At 42.6% G+C, this 15,914-nt stretch overlaps 1 protein-coding gene across 9 annotated transcripts in view; it reads left to right on the top strand.

Annotated features, from left to right (window-relative positions):
* TNS3 (tensin 3) overlaps window positions 1–15,914 on the top strand; it is a 201,500-nt gene that overhangs the window by 173,320 nt on the left and 12,266 nt on the right. For all 9 annotated transcript variants that reach the window (XM_065665617.1, XM_065665618.1, XM_065665619.1 and 6 more), the window contains 5 exons: window positions 5,166–5,337; window positions 6,958–7,601; window positions 8,230–8,316; window positions 11,312–11,443; window positions 13,529–13,624. In XM_065665617.1, coding sequence (XP_065521689.1) covers window positions 5,166–5,337; window positions 6,958–7,601; window positions 8,230–8,316; window positions 11,312–11,443; window positions 13,529–13,624 — 1,131 coding nt within the window. The remainder of the gene's footprint in view (window positions 1–5,165; window positions 5,338–6,957; window positions 7,602–8,229; window positions 8,317–11,311; window positions 11,444–13,528; window positions 13,625–15,914) is intronic.

Raw genomic sequence — 15,914 nt, forward strand, 5'->3', positions numbered from 1 at the left:
AGTAATTCTGATCACTGTATTTTTGTGAAATTGAAAGCAGAATATAGCAAGTATAAAAGATCACAGTTACAGAGTTGAAAGCAAAAGAGTTTCAACATTATTTCAGTCTCACTAATTTTGGCACCCGAGTGTTTGGAAGAGAGGAGAAAGTGAAGATGGCTGCCCCATAAGAACTTTTCAGTGCCAAAGACTTGAAAAGGTGTCACTTTGTGAACTGGTTCAGGAGACTTGCTGTCTCCTTTCTCCATATGCAGGGATTGTTAACTCTGGCCTTTCCTGTGAGCTATAGAGAGTTTGTGAAGGAGCTTCACCGGTGCCAATTACGTTGTTAGCACTCTGTCAGCTGCCAGAGGGACTCTTTTTCAAGGGAGCCAAATCCTTTTGTCATGAATTCACTTTTTCCAGGGTTTTTGGCTCTCTGGAGTAGCACAAGCCTCTGCTTCTCCATGCTCACACTGTGCAGTTGGAATTGTGTGCTCCTTTTCACTTCATCCAGTACAATTAGCTGTCACTGGATGTTGCATGTCAGTACCTCTCTTCCACTGAAGCTCTCTTCCTTGCTCCAGTATTTGGTTTGCTTTGAAGCTGTGACTTTCTAGCTTATCTTTCCATCCACATTTCCTTTACTGAAATATTGGCAAAATGACTTAGAAGAACTAAAATTATGCCTGCTCCATACTTCCATGGTGCTTTTGCTTTCATTGATTGTTTCTCTGATAAAGCTTTCTCCACTTTTTTCCTTTTGTAGATTTCACGGTTTGGAAAGAAACACACCTAAACAAACCTCTTCCATAAAATGTGCTTAAAGATCTTCATCCAGTACTTTTTGTCTTACACACTTCAAGCCATGGAGCAATCCACTGTGTCTCTAGATAGGTTGTTCCTCCTACTAAAGGCTAAGGTTGTCTCTGATCCTTGCTCTACCTTTCCTTGCATGTGCGACATCTCAGAGCTGAGTTGAATCTTAATCTTTTGCAAGACATTCATGTGAATGGCAGAGTAACTTGCTTGATGAGCAATAAGATTTAAATATTGGAAAAGGGAAGTGGCCATCTTTTATCTCCTGGATAAGGTAAAGCTGTATCAGCAGAGACTATTGTCATAGGAACTCTTACAGTTCCCTGGCTGGGGAGGAGAGATGAACAGCTCAGCACTGTGTGGAGTTTACACTGGCAGTGATGTAAACTTTAAAAGGTATTTGGAGCCAGCTGAATGCCAAGCCGTGAAGTGCCATGGAGTTTTTGGGAATGCTGGGAGTACTGCGTGCCTCTGTGGAAGCCGAGGGACCTGTGAGTCAGAGTGTTGATACATGGAATGTTTCATAGCCATATCTGAAGTGGCTTTTGTTAGGCTGTAGCCATCAAAGGATGGGTCACAAAATAGACTCTGAAATTGCACAAAGCATCTTACCCTTCTGCTGTTCTTCAGGGCTGGCAGTGGATCGGTTACTTTGGCTTGCTTTAGAGCAATATGCGTTTCTGTGTCCATTCAGCTTTTAGACTGGCCTGAGACAAGTCGGGGGTGGTCAGCTCAGGGGTTTGGGGGTGGAACAATGACTCTAGAGTTCTCTTTCCCCAAAAATGCAGCTGAGGACTGGAGTTTCCAACCTCATCCAATGCAGGTTAGGTACCAGCTTCTCAGAAAAACAGCTGCAAAGATGGGAATGTGTTAGAAACTGCTTTAGCATACAAGGTGGAATGGCTACTTCTTTCCTTTCCCTGCCATTGTTGGACCATTGTCTCCAAAGCTGTAAGGTGATTTTGCCCTTCAGCTCCTACAAGAAAGAGGAAAAGGAAGGTTTTTACATCTTTTATCTGGTCCATGGCATGGGTTAAGCCACTCAGGAGGGAAAGAGGGGGGGTGTGGGGTGTGTGTTTGGTGGATTTTTTGTTTTAACAGATTTAGTGAAGTGTAGGTTAATCTGTAACTTCTTACATTATATAGCTGTGTCCTAGACACATACAGGAGTTTGTGCTTACAACTGAAAGAAGCTTGCAACTTTCACAAGTATTTGCCTTTTACTGCCAAGTGGAACAGCAGAAGAGCAAGCTGGATATTTTTCTGCCTTGCATGTGGGCACAATAGTATTTGTTTTCTTCCAGAAAGTCACTTTACTGTAGTGTATAATGCAAAGAGTCCAGTTCATCTATTAGCTTCTGCCTGTAAAATGGATGGTCAGTATAGATACATAGGTCTGACCTGAGTGCATGAAGACACATGAACATGAATGATCCTGGTTTTGTTATGTCACTAATTTTAAGTAGGGAGCTGCACCTTTACACTGTCAGCATTCTCACAGAGATAATGACATAGATTTAGTAAGGACCTACAGCAAGAAGCACTGATGCTTTGTACCAAACATGCCAGGGGAGTCTGTACCATGCATACAGAAACACTGCTGAAGCTATGGGGATTGCATTGAGTTAACGATAATGACATAAAGGGTTAAGAGCTGACTGGTGAGTGTGGACTCTGCATCAGACAATAGAGACATAGCTGAAATATTGAGCAAGCTTGTTTTCAAATGAAATATAAACAAAGCTGCTTTCGTGGGAAAGTGCCTTTCAGATAGACTTGTACAGCCTGGGAAGAGCTGTATGGAGTTTGCATTCTTTCCGCACATTACATGCCTGGCTGCCAGTAGCGTTTCACTCTTAGTTTAGTATTTTACACCTGTGAAAAAGGGGTATGAAAAGAAATGCTGCATCTTTGAGTGTGACAGCACGCAAGAATCGGTGCTGTGAAGATAACAGCAACAGTCCAAGGCCTGAAACAGAAGTTAAGTCTTGGTCCATTTCTTCAAGCAAGTGCAGTTATTGCTGGGAGAAGGAGTGGACTTTGCTGTGTGAATGCTTCAGATTAGCTCTTAAGCACATAGCCGAGATCACATTAGACTGGGAGATTTTAAGCTATTTCAGAAGGAGTGTCACTGCCCTTCCTTTCCCCAGGTTTTTAGTTACTGGAGTATAGTGACTCACCAGTATGGCCTAGCATCAGGGGCACAAAACCAAGCAAGCATATGGAGTTCAGCCTGTGAGCACAATTCCCAGTGGCTCTAGGGAATCATAGCATCATGGAACAGTTAGGCATTAACCTCTTCTGTGCAGTAGCAGAGTCACAAACTGCAGTGTAATTGGGAAGCATCTGCAGGTTCATGTGCAGAGGGGAGATGGGAAGTCTGCTGCATTTACGATAGTTTCTCTTACAGATGCTACTATCAGTAAGTTCATCTGCTTTTAGCCTAGTGTCTGAGGCGGTTCTAGTAGTTTTCAGATGTACAACATCAGTTTGACTAGTCCATCTTCAGTGAATCTTTTTATTTCTCAGATAGTAGTTTAGATAAAGTAATATTACTTTATTATGTATTAAAATCATAGCTCAAGGCTTAGCATCGATCTTTGTAATACTTGGGTAAACACTCAATCTGTGTAATACTTGTAAAAACAAACACCACTGATTTCAGCAGGAATATGGCCTAAATCATGGGTTCGTGCAGCCAGCTTTTTCTGACTGTGTTTGCACCAATATGAGAATGACTGTAATATATCTGATCTATTAAGACAGAGATTTCTCTAGCTCTTTCACACCACACACATTTCTGCACTATTTCCTTAAAGTTCACTTTTACGGCTGGCGTGGCTGTAGTTAAAGTAATGGGTATAGATAAAAGTGTTGCAGTTTTCTGTTTCCTTCACCCAGTTAAATGTTTGCTTTGTACAGTATGTATGCTATGTGAGGAATTCAAATGGTTTGCAGTCAGGACACTGATTTGCAGATTTTCTTATCTCAGGCATTTCTTTTAAGTACCTTGCACCCCCATTCAAATAATAGTAGAGCCAGGCTCTACTCTGAATTGAAGGAAAAAGAAGATTTATTTAGACTTGTTTCAGTGTTGCTCACAGAAACAGTGAGAACCTTCCTCCTCTTTATATTAGAAAGGTTTCCTTATGGGAAAGACACACTGGCACAATCTTAACTCTTTGTAGGACTGGAATTGTAGAAAACAGTGCTGTTGAAGCTGGGCTTCTATGAATAGGTGTTGGATTGCTTTAGACACAATAATGAAATACAACCCTCACTAGAGCTTGACTGGTTATGAAAATGCACCCATAAAGAAGGGATTAAACTGTTCCTGTATAAAGCCTGGTTATCAGGAGAGACCTTGCAGTGGTATCAGCCACCTCCCTCAGTTACTGCATGTGCAGTCTGTCAGGCCCCAAAGGACATATTGAGGCCTTTCACTTCTTAAAAGGGGCCTATAAGAAAGATGGGGAGAGACTTTTTAGTGTGGTCTGTTGTGACAGGGTGAGGAGATTCTAAACTAAAAGAGGGAGATTCAGGCTGGATGTGAGGAAGAAATTTTTTACATGGCACAGGTTGCCCAGAGAGGTGGTGGATGCACCATGACTGGAGACATTCGGGCCAGGCTGGATGTGGTTCTGGGCAACCTGATCTAGTTGAAGATGTCCTTGCTCATTCCAGGATTTTGATCTCTATGAGCTTGGAAGGTCTGGCCCCTTCCAACCCAAACTGTTCTGTGATTCTGTGACCTAGGTACGTCCAGTTTGTTTAGGTGCTCTTTTGCTTGGTCCTCCTCCACTGAGGGTAAGTCTTCCTTGATCCACATTTTTCCTGTGGGCTCAGGGGTTTGAGATTCCCAAAGGCCTGTCTTACTGGCAAAGACTGAGGTGAAGAAGGTTTTGAATACCTCAGTGTGTCATTTTCCTTCAGGTCCCCTGCCCCATTCAGTAGTGGGCTGAATTAATACACTAGTTTTCTGCCACTTTGGTGCTTAAGTCACCCTGATGGTGTGTGTAGTTACATAGGACACTTGACTAGACATACCTGATCAACACTGTGGCTTGTGGAATGCAAACCAGCTTGGAACAGACAGGACTGTTTTCATTCGGGGCTAGAGAATGTACCCTGGGGAACTGACCAGACAGTTTGAGTGGTGCAATTCTGGAATCATTGCTCCCTCTGCTATTTGTCTTGCTAGGTACTTTCAGCAATCAGCATCATGTTGTGAAATAAAATGTTACTGCTCAAACAAATAATAACTCTTCTTTATAGTCTATTCAAGAACAGTACTTCTGTCAGTACAAGGACCATCAAAATGTGAGTTGTTTTTTCACTTGCCTTGCACTTTGTTTCCTTTGCTGCAGAATCTCGAAGTTACGCAGAAGCCATTAACCACTCTCTGGTGATGTCTGACAGCACTGTGGGCACTAACCCGGCCTTGCTGAGGGCCAACATGCAGACGGATCCCTCGTTTCAGCACTGTTTTGCAGCTTCGTGTACTGTTTCAAGTAACAGTCCTATCACAGGGGCAGAAAGGTAGGGAAAGATTCTCCTACCTTACTGTTTAATTCTTATAACTACTTTCCAGCCAAGATGTTATGCTTGCAGAGCATTTGTGCGAAGGCTTTGAGTTTGGTTGTTATGTTTAGTGATGATGTCCACCAGCAGGAGCTCACCACATACACAGATGTTATTTGTATAGCAGGGATACAGTTAGCTTTGAAGATAAATAGGAATACAAAAATAAATAGGAATTTATAGCTCAGTTACTTCACTGTGTGCTAGTACAAGCTCATACATATTTTCGTGTGTGCTTAACCAGCTCCTCTAATGCTTTACTGAAAAGCAGTTAATGAAATTTCACACTGGAATAAGTTGCAGATGAGAGAGAGGGAGCACTCTCCTCACTGCAGTACCTGTGTTTCTAGTCAGTGAATGTCAGAGGATTTGGTTTTGGTAGTGAAGAGCTGACTCCCTCCCAACTGCCCAGCAGGCTGCGAGGTTTTATTATTTCATATTTGTATTATGGTAAACGTGTAGGCTCTGGACCAGAGCTTGAATAGTATACATTTAGAACACAGTTCTTGTCCCAAGGAGCTTACAGCATAAGATGACAAACAGCAGGAATCACAGCAAGCAAACAAGGAGTCCCAGGTTACTGTTGGAGGGCTCAGAAGAACATGACAATGGATAGTCAGTCATTAGCTACACCCTATATTTACTTACTAGATGAGGTGTTATGTTACAGCTGTTTAGCCTTCCTTCTCTATCACTCTGCAACAACATTCCTTTGTGGCTAATTATCCTATTCTGGTTCTTGGATCATTGGCTCCTTTTTCACAGTAAGTATTTGGAATGTTGTTGGTTGGTGTGTCAGACTCTCAGTGAGGAGTCCAAGTATGCTGATACCTATTTATCTTTTATTTATCGCGTCTAATTCATTTCAGGCAGTACTTGGACTGTGCAGGAATGTTTTTGTAATTATGAATTTGAATCATAAGACTGAACAAAGTATGTTAGTGTTTTCGGAGACAGAGGAGGCAATGTAACGTTCATTATAAGTAGATATGAATTAAAAGCTTATTGGGCAATGGAGTCATTATCAAGTTTACATTCCTCCTTCAAGCTTTATCTAGAAAATGTTCCTTTCTAAGCATTCTCTTTCTGCTATTTTTCATTTCATCTAGCAGATAGCTGCAGCTCTGGGTTTTTTTCCTTGCAATGATTTCTTCTGTTTTCCTTCTGCTTTGATCTGTTCAAATCTACTGGTATCCATTTCCACAATTCCCTTTTAATGAAAAATCCTTTCTTTTTTATATCTCATGTCACCTCTTTTCCATTCTTCTTCCCCACACCTTCTCCCCATTCCTCCTGCCCCCCGTCAGCATAGCTAGGTGGAGGGTGACATGAGGCAGAAGGTAAAGACCTACACTTGAAGAAATGAGTGATCAGGGTGGGGCTGGAATCCCTTGATCCAGCTGCATCACTAGGTCCAGCATGTGTCAAAGAGCACCCTCAGGTATTGCCCTGGGTGAGGCGATTCCTTGTTTCAGTGATTGCTGCTGCAGTATGGATTGTACAGTGACACTTCAACGAGGTGATTTAGCTGTTGGTTTCTTCTTTTGTGTTCAAGTTCTGGCTTTTTTTTTTCCATAGCTCTTCTGCAACAGAACGTCCTTGGCTTGAAAGCAGCCCTAAAGCTTCCCCGTCACTCCAGCTGTCAATGGGAAACAGCAGGCCACCAGGAGGTTACCGTGTGCCCTCAGAATTTTCCAACGCCGTGCAAGATGTCTCCCTCTTGTCTCATTTCCAAAGTCCAGGACTGCAAGTTGTCACCCTGACCAGCCTGGAGAATTCACCAGCAGAGCCACAGGAAGAACCTGCAGTCAGCAGCAGTGCCCGGGCCTACCTGAGCTACAGCGGGGGCAGCAGGGGCAGTAGCTCTCCACAAGAGGAGAAACAAGCTGCTTTCATAGCCAATACTAGCATGTCTCCTAAAAGTGTGAGCTCATCAGTGGCAAGTGCTGAGGACAATGGTGTTTTGACACAAAACTTTATTGCAGTGGCCTCTGGACTGAATAGCCAGAACAGCGCAGTCCAGCAGCACCATGCAGGGAATCTCCATGCTCAACCACCTCTTCCAGAGAAAAAGAGGTCCTCCGAAGGAGACCGTTCCTTTGCCTCTGTGTCCCCTTCTTCAAGTGGCTTCTCTAGCCCCCACAGTGGGAGTACAATCAGCATCCCCTTCCCAAATGTCCTCCCTGATTTCTCAAAAATGTTAAGCACTTCCCCAGTGCCAGGTAGGTTTGTGCATTGTAGAAATGCAGACTGCATTAGGTTTTAAATGAGTCTAAAAAAAGCAGTTTGAGGATTTTAGAAGTGGGGAAGGGGAGCAATGAAATGAAAATGGCACAGAGGACTTGAGTGTTTGTAGTAAGTGGCACCAGCTCAGTGGGTTTGGATGTATTTCTCAAAGAGCAAGGCTGCAGAATTCTTTCTGCACTTCGCTAGATGTCAGCCAAGGGCAGCCTGCCTTTTGAACTGCCGAACTGCAAGCAAGCAGTGTGGAGTCCAACTTCTTTCCATAAGGGCTGGCTTTTCTGCACCCTTCTAGACCTGTGTCAGAATAGTTAAAAATGTGGATGTGTATTCACATTGAGAAGTTTGCATTTAATATGGCTTTACAAACGGAAGAGTTTTTAATATTTTATGGGGTTTACAAAATGAAACTTCCAAGAGTGCTTTCAGAACCTTAGTGTACAGTGACACTGTGATACTTGTTGGTTCTAAACCAGTCCAGAGTTCTGAATTGTCCTTCTAATCACAAGTGGTTTGAATAATGAAGGTGATTGGAATTTATAAGAACAGAAAAAAATGCTTTTGTGTTTAAGCAATATCTTGACCATTCTTTTTCCTTCTATTTTACAGAAAATACAACTGATAAACACGTGACTGTAAAATTTGTCCAGGACACATCCAAATTCTGGTATAAGCCAGATATTTCAAGAGAACAAGGTATATCAACTGTGCACATTCTGGCACATCCATTCACAGAAAGGCTGGTCAGAGAATTAATTCTCCTTGAGTTTTGATGGATACCTGATGTGTGAAAAAAATACAGGAAGAAATACAAAGCCCAGAAGGGCCACAGACAAACTCACTTAATTTCTTTTATCCAAGGCTGAATTTAAGAGTGGAGGGCAGTCAAGGAGTCTCTAAACATTCAGTTGACCAGACAAATTCTTAGCCTAATGGAATGAGCTCCAAAGTAATGTAAATTTTTGGTGGTAGCTGCTACAGATGCGCTTCACTGGAAAGCTCCAAGTTTTGGAATGGCAGATTATGTGTGAGGGAACTGCTCTCAGAAATGTTTTGAATACATGTGTGTTGCTCTGGCATGATCTCAGTGTCCTGGGTTTATCAGGAGCCGTTTTGCTCCTTCTTAGTAACTGGTGCAAGCTCTGTGTTTTGACTTCCAGCCTGGGCAGAGAGCTGATAACACCGATTGTTTTTAATTGTTGCTCTTGATAAACCCAGGACACTCAGCCATGTGTGTTTCTCTGCACAGATAATAGGTTGAGAGATGCTAAACATCAGAGAAGAATTAATTAGCCAGAAGTCACCATAAAGGTATCCTCATCTACCAGTCATTCTGTAGCCTGAATTTCACTGCCAGCTGCAGGTGACAAACATTATTTCTAGAAAGTCACAAAATAACACCCCCATGCAACAGCAATAGAGATATAGTACATCTATATGTAGATGTATTACTGAATCAGATAAAGCTGTAACTATATATGTGAAAATATATGCATACAAACTTACACCTCATCCATGCAACAGTGTGTAAGTAAAGCATGCTGGGTGCTTTGCAAATGCAATTGGTTTAATGGTCCTTATGTCTGTATTGTAATACTCAGCTATACTGAATTCTATTTAATGAGTTATAGCAGGATTTCAACTGGGATTCTTAAAATGTAGTTGTCAGAAAGTTAAAAATAACATTGGGATTACAACAATAACATTGGGAAGGGAGTCCATGCTAAACCAAAATAGTGCGAGCTTCAGCTACTGGCAAATAATGAATTGCTCTGTCTAGTTCATAGTTTCTCAAACGGTGAGGATGCCCCTTACAGCATAGTGGTAAATCTGAGTTGAGGGTAATAAAGATCATAGAAAACAGATCATTAATTTGTTGTTAGATGATGGGTTTTGGTCCTTTAACTCTAGTCCTGTTCCCTGTGTCTGCTCCTCCGCCCGCAATGACAACTTTAAACATGTAAAGAAAATGTCGTGACTTGATGTGAGTCCAAAGAGGGGAGCAGATCGTAAAGGAATTTTAAACCTAGCTGCTTGAACACATAATAAGAGAATCTTCCCAACCTTTCAGTATGCATCTTTTCACCCTACCAAGTAAAAATCCTTTTAAAAAGTGTTTGAAGATCCTGTTGGTGAGGAGAGGAAGCACTTGTCCTTTTTTTCCATCCTAAATGGACTGCTCATGTGCCAAATGATTACTGTCCCCTGTAGATTTAGAAGTGTTACATGAGTGCTTCTGAATTGTGGGGTTTTCCCTACTCATCTTCCTTCTCTCAACACATGACAGGTTATTATCCTACAAGGATGCTGGTGAAGGCATCTTCATCAGGGACTGTGGCAATAGGACAAGGGGTGATGGGTTCAAACTGAAACAGGAGGCAGTTCAGGTTAGATATAAGGAAGAAGTTCTTCTCTGTGAGGGTGGTAAGGTGCTGGCACAGGGCGCCCAAAGAAGTGGTGAATGCTCCATTCCTGGCAGTGTTCAAGGCCAGGCTGGACGGGGCTTGGAGCAACCTGCTCTAGTGGAAGGTGTCCCTGCCCATGGCAGGAGGCTGGAACTGGATGAGCTTTAAGGTCCTTTCCAGCCCAAACCAGTCTGGAATTCTGTGATTGTGAAAATGGTTGTTTTCTTCACCATCTGACAGCTAATAGAAGAGAATATAAATCTCTTCAACAGGAGAAATAGTTATGTCTGCATTTTCCTGATTTTCTGTTCCTACTCTTTTTCATTGAAGAAAACTGTGTGTGTGTTTATCATATAATCATTGCTCAGGCCTTGCAAAACATGGCTTCATGCCCCACGTGCAGAATTTCCATGTTCTCTGTATACAACTAAAAGACTCTAGGGTCAAATCTGGGCTTTTTCGAAGGTATCTGTGAAGGCTTCCTGATCATTAGAAACTCTGGAAACAAGCGAGTATTTCCAAAAGGTTTAAAGGGGAAGAAACTAAGGCAAAGTACTGATGTTTTATTTAGACCAAATTAAGGTCAATCATTAGATGAACCTGTTGAGTTTAAGGTTTTGGGCTGCTTGATTTTAAAAGTCTGCAGCAGACTCATGCAAAGCAGGAGCATTTTCCCTGCAGATGGTTCCTCTTGGGGAGAACTTCATTTTCCACTTCCAGCAGGGCTCACAGAATACAGATGTCAAATATTTCAATGCTTGGACAGTCAAAGAGTAAATACTCTTACGTTTCCCTTGTTTCAAAAGTATTAATGGAGTGAGACTGCTTAGTAGGAACAGAAACTGAGTAGTGGATGAAAACAGATCTGCTCCGTATGGTGAAGCTTCATAGGGAAATCAAAACAGTGCTGTGTAGTCAGCCTGGGAATGAGAGTGTGCTCTCTGTCATGCTTCTAACAAGTTGACTAAATGTAAGCAGGAATCAGCTTGCTCTTGGACTGGTTGTAAGACTCCTGGTGGGACCTGCATGTCCTCAGTTTAAAAAATGAGTCAGGATCTATACTTCAGACGTATCTCGAAATAAGTATCTATGAGATTTGCACAAGATGTTTCCACTCATATCCCCCAAATGTGCTTCACTGTATTATCTTCTGCAGCAGTGGGGGCAGAGAAAAGGATCTTACTTCCCTTAGTCTCCTATTAATTACAGATTTTTACTTCTGTACTTGTTGGGTATGTGCATTGTTCTGGAACTGGTTTTCTCTCTCTTTCCTGGAATCCCTGCAGCCATTGCTGTTCTCAAGGACAAGGAACCTGGCTCATTCATTGTTCGAGACAGTCATTCCTTCCGGGGAGCCTATGGACTAGCAATGAAAGTTGCTACACCACCTCCTTCTGTGCTGCAGTTAAACAAGAAAGGTACTTCATGCCCTTCTATCTATTATTTAACAAGCCATACATACTTGGAAGTTCTTACTACAGGGTAACAATCTAGAGGAATCTCCCCTCTTCTAGTAAATGCAACTTGAATTACAGGCTTCCTTTGGTACCTTGTTAAATGAGATTGGATAAACTGTCTGTTGTACTTTATAGTTTCACCATGGCTTGTAAATGTATGTTCACTATAGCTGTGCATGTGTTGTACCTTAGCAACCTACTAGAAAACCGTGGGTGCTCCCAGGCAATCAGAAATCTGCCTTTGATCCACATACCACTCTGTAAAGCTTTAGCTTGGAAGGTTGAATATTTTTGGCCCTAAGGTTTTGTTTTGAGACAGTTCTACATTAGATACAAATCTGAGGAGGTTCCCTAAGGAAAGATGATAGTTGTTTAAAAGGAGTGATTAAATACACCTACTCTGCCAGCTACAGTGCCTGCATGTATAACTTGTGCCTGATAGCTGTGAAAGGTAAAATGAGGAAAACGTACAGAAAGCAAGTTATTTCAAGTTCTGTACACTTAATCTGGTATCTTGAGACAATTTCTAACACAAATTTGCCATGTAATCCTTCATTTTATTGCCAAAAAGCATCAGCAGAACCACTGCAGTGTCTTACTTAATAAGTGTTGTGGCTTAAACCATGACAGGAGTGCATAGGGGCAGTGATGGCAACAAGGATGTAAATGGAGAATGGCTGTAGGTGATTTTAGTAGTAATTTTTTCCATCATCAGACCCATGAACTCCACAACACATGAAAGTTTAAACTCTACTCGTGTTGAAGAGCCAGTTTGTGTTAGTTGTGCCACAGACAAGTAGTAATAAGAGAAAACTTAGCTGAGACTGTAGCATTCTTCCACTTCTCACTGTGTGATATTTAACTCTTTTGATTCCCACTCTTTCATCCTAGAAGACACAAATCTGTTCAGTTTCCTGCAGATTTTCTTGTTCCAGGCTTCCCCTTCTCACATACCCGTGTAGTCATTCAGTTTTAATATTCTAGGACCATAACAGCAAACAGTAAGCTGTTTGAAAAGGTGGTCTTTGCAATATTTGCTTGCATGGAAGTTTCTGCTCTCCAGATTAATGTGTTAATTTGTATTAGCTTGAAAGTCAGCCCTTGAAGTCCTGTGTTTCCTGGACTGTGGCTGATATATCAGAGTTAAAAGGAGCTTTTGTGTGTTGCTGCTCTTTTGTTAAGGTTTGAATGGTTGGATAACTTTGTCCCATCGCTATGAAATAACCCTTAAATTGCTAGAAGAGAGAATCAGTTTCTAGTCGGGTGTGAAATACTGTGAACCAGCCTTTCAAGAAGTAGGGAAGTTTTCTTATTTATATGTGTGCGTATGTATGTTTAAAAGAATACTAAAGCTCAAGGGAATTTTTTCTGTATCTCTTGGACTTTGAACCTCCTCATTACATCCAACTTAAACCTTTTTGATTTGTCTAGGACAATAAACCAGAGAGAAAAACTTCAAAAACCTGATGAAACCTGGGGATTTCATGTAATTGTTTTCAGGAGCAAAGACTTAGTGTAAAACTGCAAACACTTTAAAACTTCACTGAGAGACTTGGCATTACATTGATGTAGCTCAATTGTCTATTGCTTTCATCTGGAAAAGTTGTGTGAGCAAATCCATCACTAGAAATCTGAGTGTTTTGTCACACTTTCACGTGTCACATTGGATACGAGTTCTTCCAGTGGTTAGAAATTCTGCACAGAATTCTGATGCAAATTTCTAACCAGTAGATTTCCAAATTCCTGTTCCTGTCTGGAGTTGGGAGCCTGCTTGGAAACCAGTGTGTATTTGGCTGTCACTCAGGGTTACAAAACCTTTTCCTCTGGTTGTCTAAAGTGAGCTATTTGCTTGTTTGTTTTTTGCAAAATGGCCTTTTTACTACAGCTTGTAACCTTGCAGTGGGCAGGTCTAGTGTATTCTTTGCATGTTGTATATAGAACGCTTGGTGGTAACGTGGAAAACTGCTTCACAAAGACCTGCTAATTTGTGACTGTTGTCTCTTCATTGCTTCTCTTAATGAGCCTTCTTTGCTTTTTTCCACACAGTTGGAGATTTGTCAAATGAACTTGTAAGGCATTTTCTGATTGAATGCACTCACAAGGGGGTGCGCTTGAAAGGATGCCCAAATGAACCATATTTTGGTAAGTACAGTACATCACAGGGACGCAGAAAATGGAAATAGTCTGCATTTGCCAGAGCTGTTTTATAGACTTGGGTTGAGTGCAAACTCATTTCTCATCAGCCCTGATGGTTTCTGTAGGAATGCATTCTGAGGTTAGAGGAGCCTTGTACATGTTTACCTTAAGTATATGTGCAAGCTTGTCTACTAAAACCAATGCAGCTGCAGACAGCTGAGCTAGATGACTGTTATGGGTCTCGCTGATTTAGGACCTTCACCTTAATTTGACCTGTGCTGTATGTATGCTGTGTATTAGCTGGCTAAAATGGCATCAGAGTGCGACAAAGTACATGATGCTGTGTCAGCCTACCTAATGTAGCATGATGAAAGCACACTACCTGTTGTGGCAAACAGCCAAACATCTACCTAGCTGCTCACTCACTTGCCCTCCTCAGTGGGGCAGGAGGGGAAAATAGAGAAAGGTCATGGGTTGAGATAAAGACAAGGAGGTTTCTAACCAGTTACTGCTATGGGAGAGACTGAAGTTGGGGGAAATTAATTTATTTTTTTACCAGTTAAAATCTATATTCAGGTAGTGAGAAAAAAACATTGAAGTAACACTTCCCCTTTTCCCAAGCTCAACTTCACTCTTCCCCACAGACTCCTTACGCCCACTGCAGGCAGTGCAGGAGGGGATGAGGGGTGTATGGTCATTACAGAACAGTTCCTCTCTGCTGCTCCCTGTCCTCCCACTTTTTCCTTGTTGAGGTGTTGGGTTTTAGAACCTTTATTTTGGGGGTTCTAAAAATGAGGCTGGTTTAGGTTGAACCTAAAATTGAATTTTCCTCAAGTGCATGCTTATAATGTTCAATGTTTGTTGGTAAACAGGATCTAAGGATGGCTTTTTGTACAAGTAGGCTGATGAACGAAGTGGGTACCCTGGAGACAGAGGATATAAAGAAGGCAGAGGTGCTGAATGCCTTCTTTGCCTCTGTCTTTACTCCTGCAGACTCTCCCCGAGGGCCCCGGATTTCTATAGCCCCAGAAGGAGTCAGGACAAAGGAGGAGTTTGCTTTGGTAGATGAGGATTGGGTTAGGGATCAGCTATGCAATCTGGACATCTGTAAATCGATGGGTCCGGATGGAATGCACCCACGGGTGCTGAGGGAGCTGGCGGAGGTCATTGCTAGGCCACTTTCCATCATCTTTGGTAAGTCGTGGGAAACGGGCGAGGTGCCTGAGGATTGGCGGATGGCAAAGGTCACACCAATCTATAAGAAGGGCAAGAAGGAGGACCCGGGTAATTATAGACCGGTCAGCCTTACCTCCATCCCTGGAAAGGTGATGGAACAACTTATTCTTGACTCCATCACTAGGCATATCAAGGATGAGGGGGTCATTAAGAACAGCCAACATGGTTTTATGAGGGGGAAGTCATGTATGACCAACCTTATAGCCTTCTATGAGGAAGTGACTAGGTGGAGGGATGATGGTAGAGCGGTAGATGTAGTTTTTCTTGATTTCAGTAAGGCATTTGATACTGTCTCCCACAGCATCCTCATAGATAAGCTAAGGAAGTGTGGGCTTGACGATCAAGTAGTGAGGTGGATCGAGAACTGGTTGAAAGGAAGAAGGCAGAGAGTTGTGGTCAATGGCGCAGAATCTAGCTGGAGGTCTGTGACTAGTGGAGTTCCTCAGGGGTCGGTGCTGGGACCGGTGCTGTTTAATATTTTCATCAATGACCTGGATGAGGGAACTGAGTGCACCCTCAGCAAGTTTGCTGATGACACAAAACTGGGAGGAGTGGCTGACACACCAGAGGACTGTGCTGCCATTCAGCGAGACCTGGACAGGCTGGAGAGTTGGGCGGGGAGAAACTTGATGAAATTTAACAAGGGCAAGTGTAGAGTCTTGCATCTGGGGAAGAACAACCCCATGTACCAGTACAGGTTGGGGGTTGACCTGCTGGAAAGTAGTGAAGGGGAAAGGGACCTGGGGGTCCTGGTGGATAGGAGGATGACCATGAGCCAGCAATGTGCTCTTGTGGCCAAGAAGGCAAATGGCATCTTAGGGTGCATTAGAAAGGGAGTGGTTAGTAGGTCAAGAGAGGTTCTCCTCCCCCTCTACTCAGCCTTGGTGAGGCCGCATCTGGAATATTGTGTCCAGTTCTGGGCCCCTCAATTCAAGAAGGACAGGGAATTGCTTGAAGGAGTCCAGCGCAGAGCCACAAAGATGATTAAGGGAGTGGAACATCTCCCTTATGAGGAGAGGCTGAGGGAGCTGGGTCTCTTTAGCTTGGAGAAGAGGAGACT

This window comes from Lathamus discolor, chromosome 2 (genome assembly GCF_037157495.1).
Source record: "Lathamus discolor isolate bLatDis1 chromosome 2, bLatDis1.hap1, whole genome shotgun sequence".
In the NCBI taxonomy this organism is placed as follows: domain Eukaryota; kingdom Metazoa; phylum Chordata; class Aves; order Psittaciformes; family Psittacidae; genus Lathamus; species Lathamus discolor.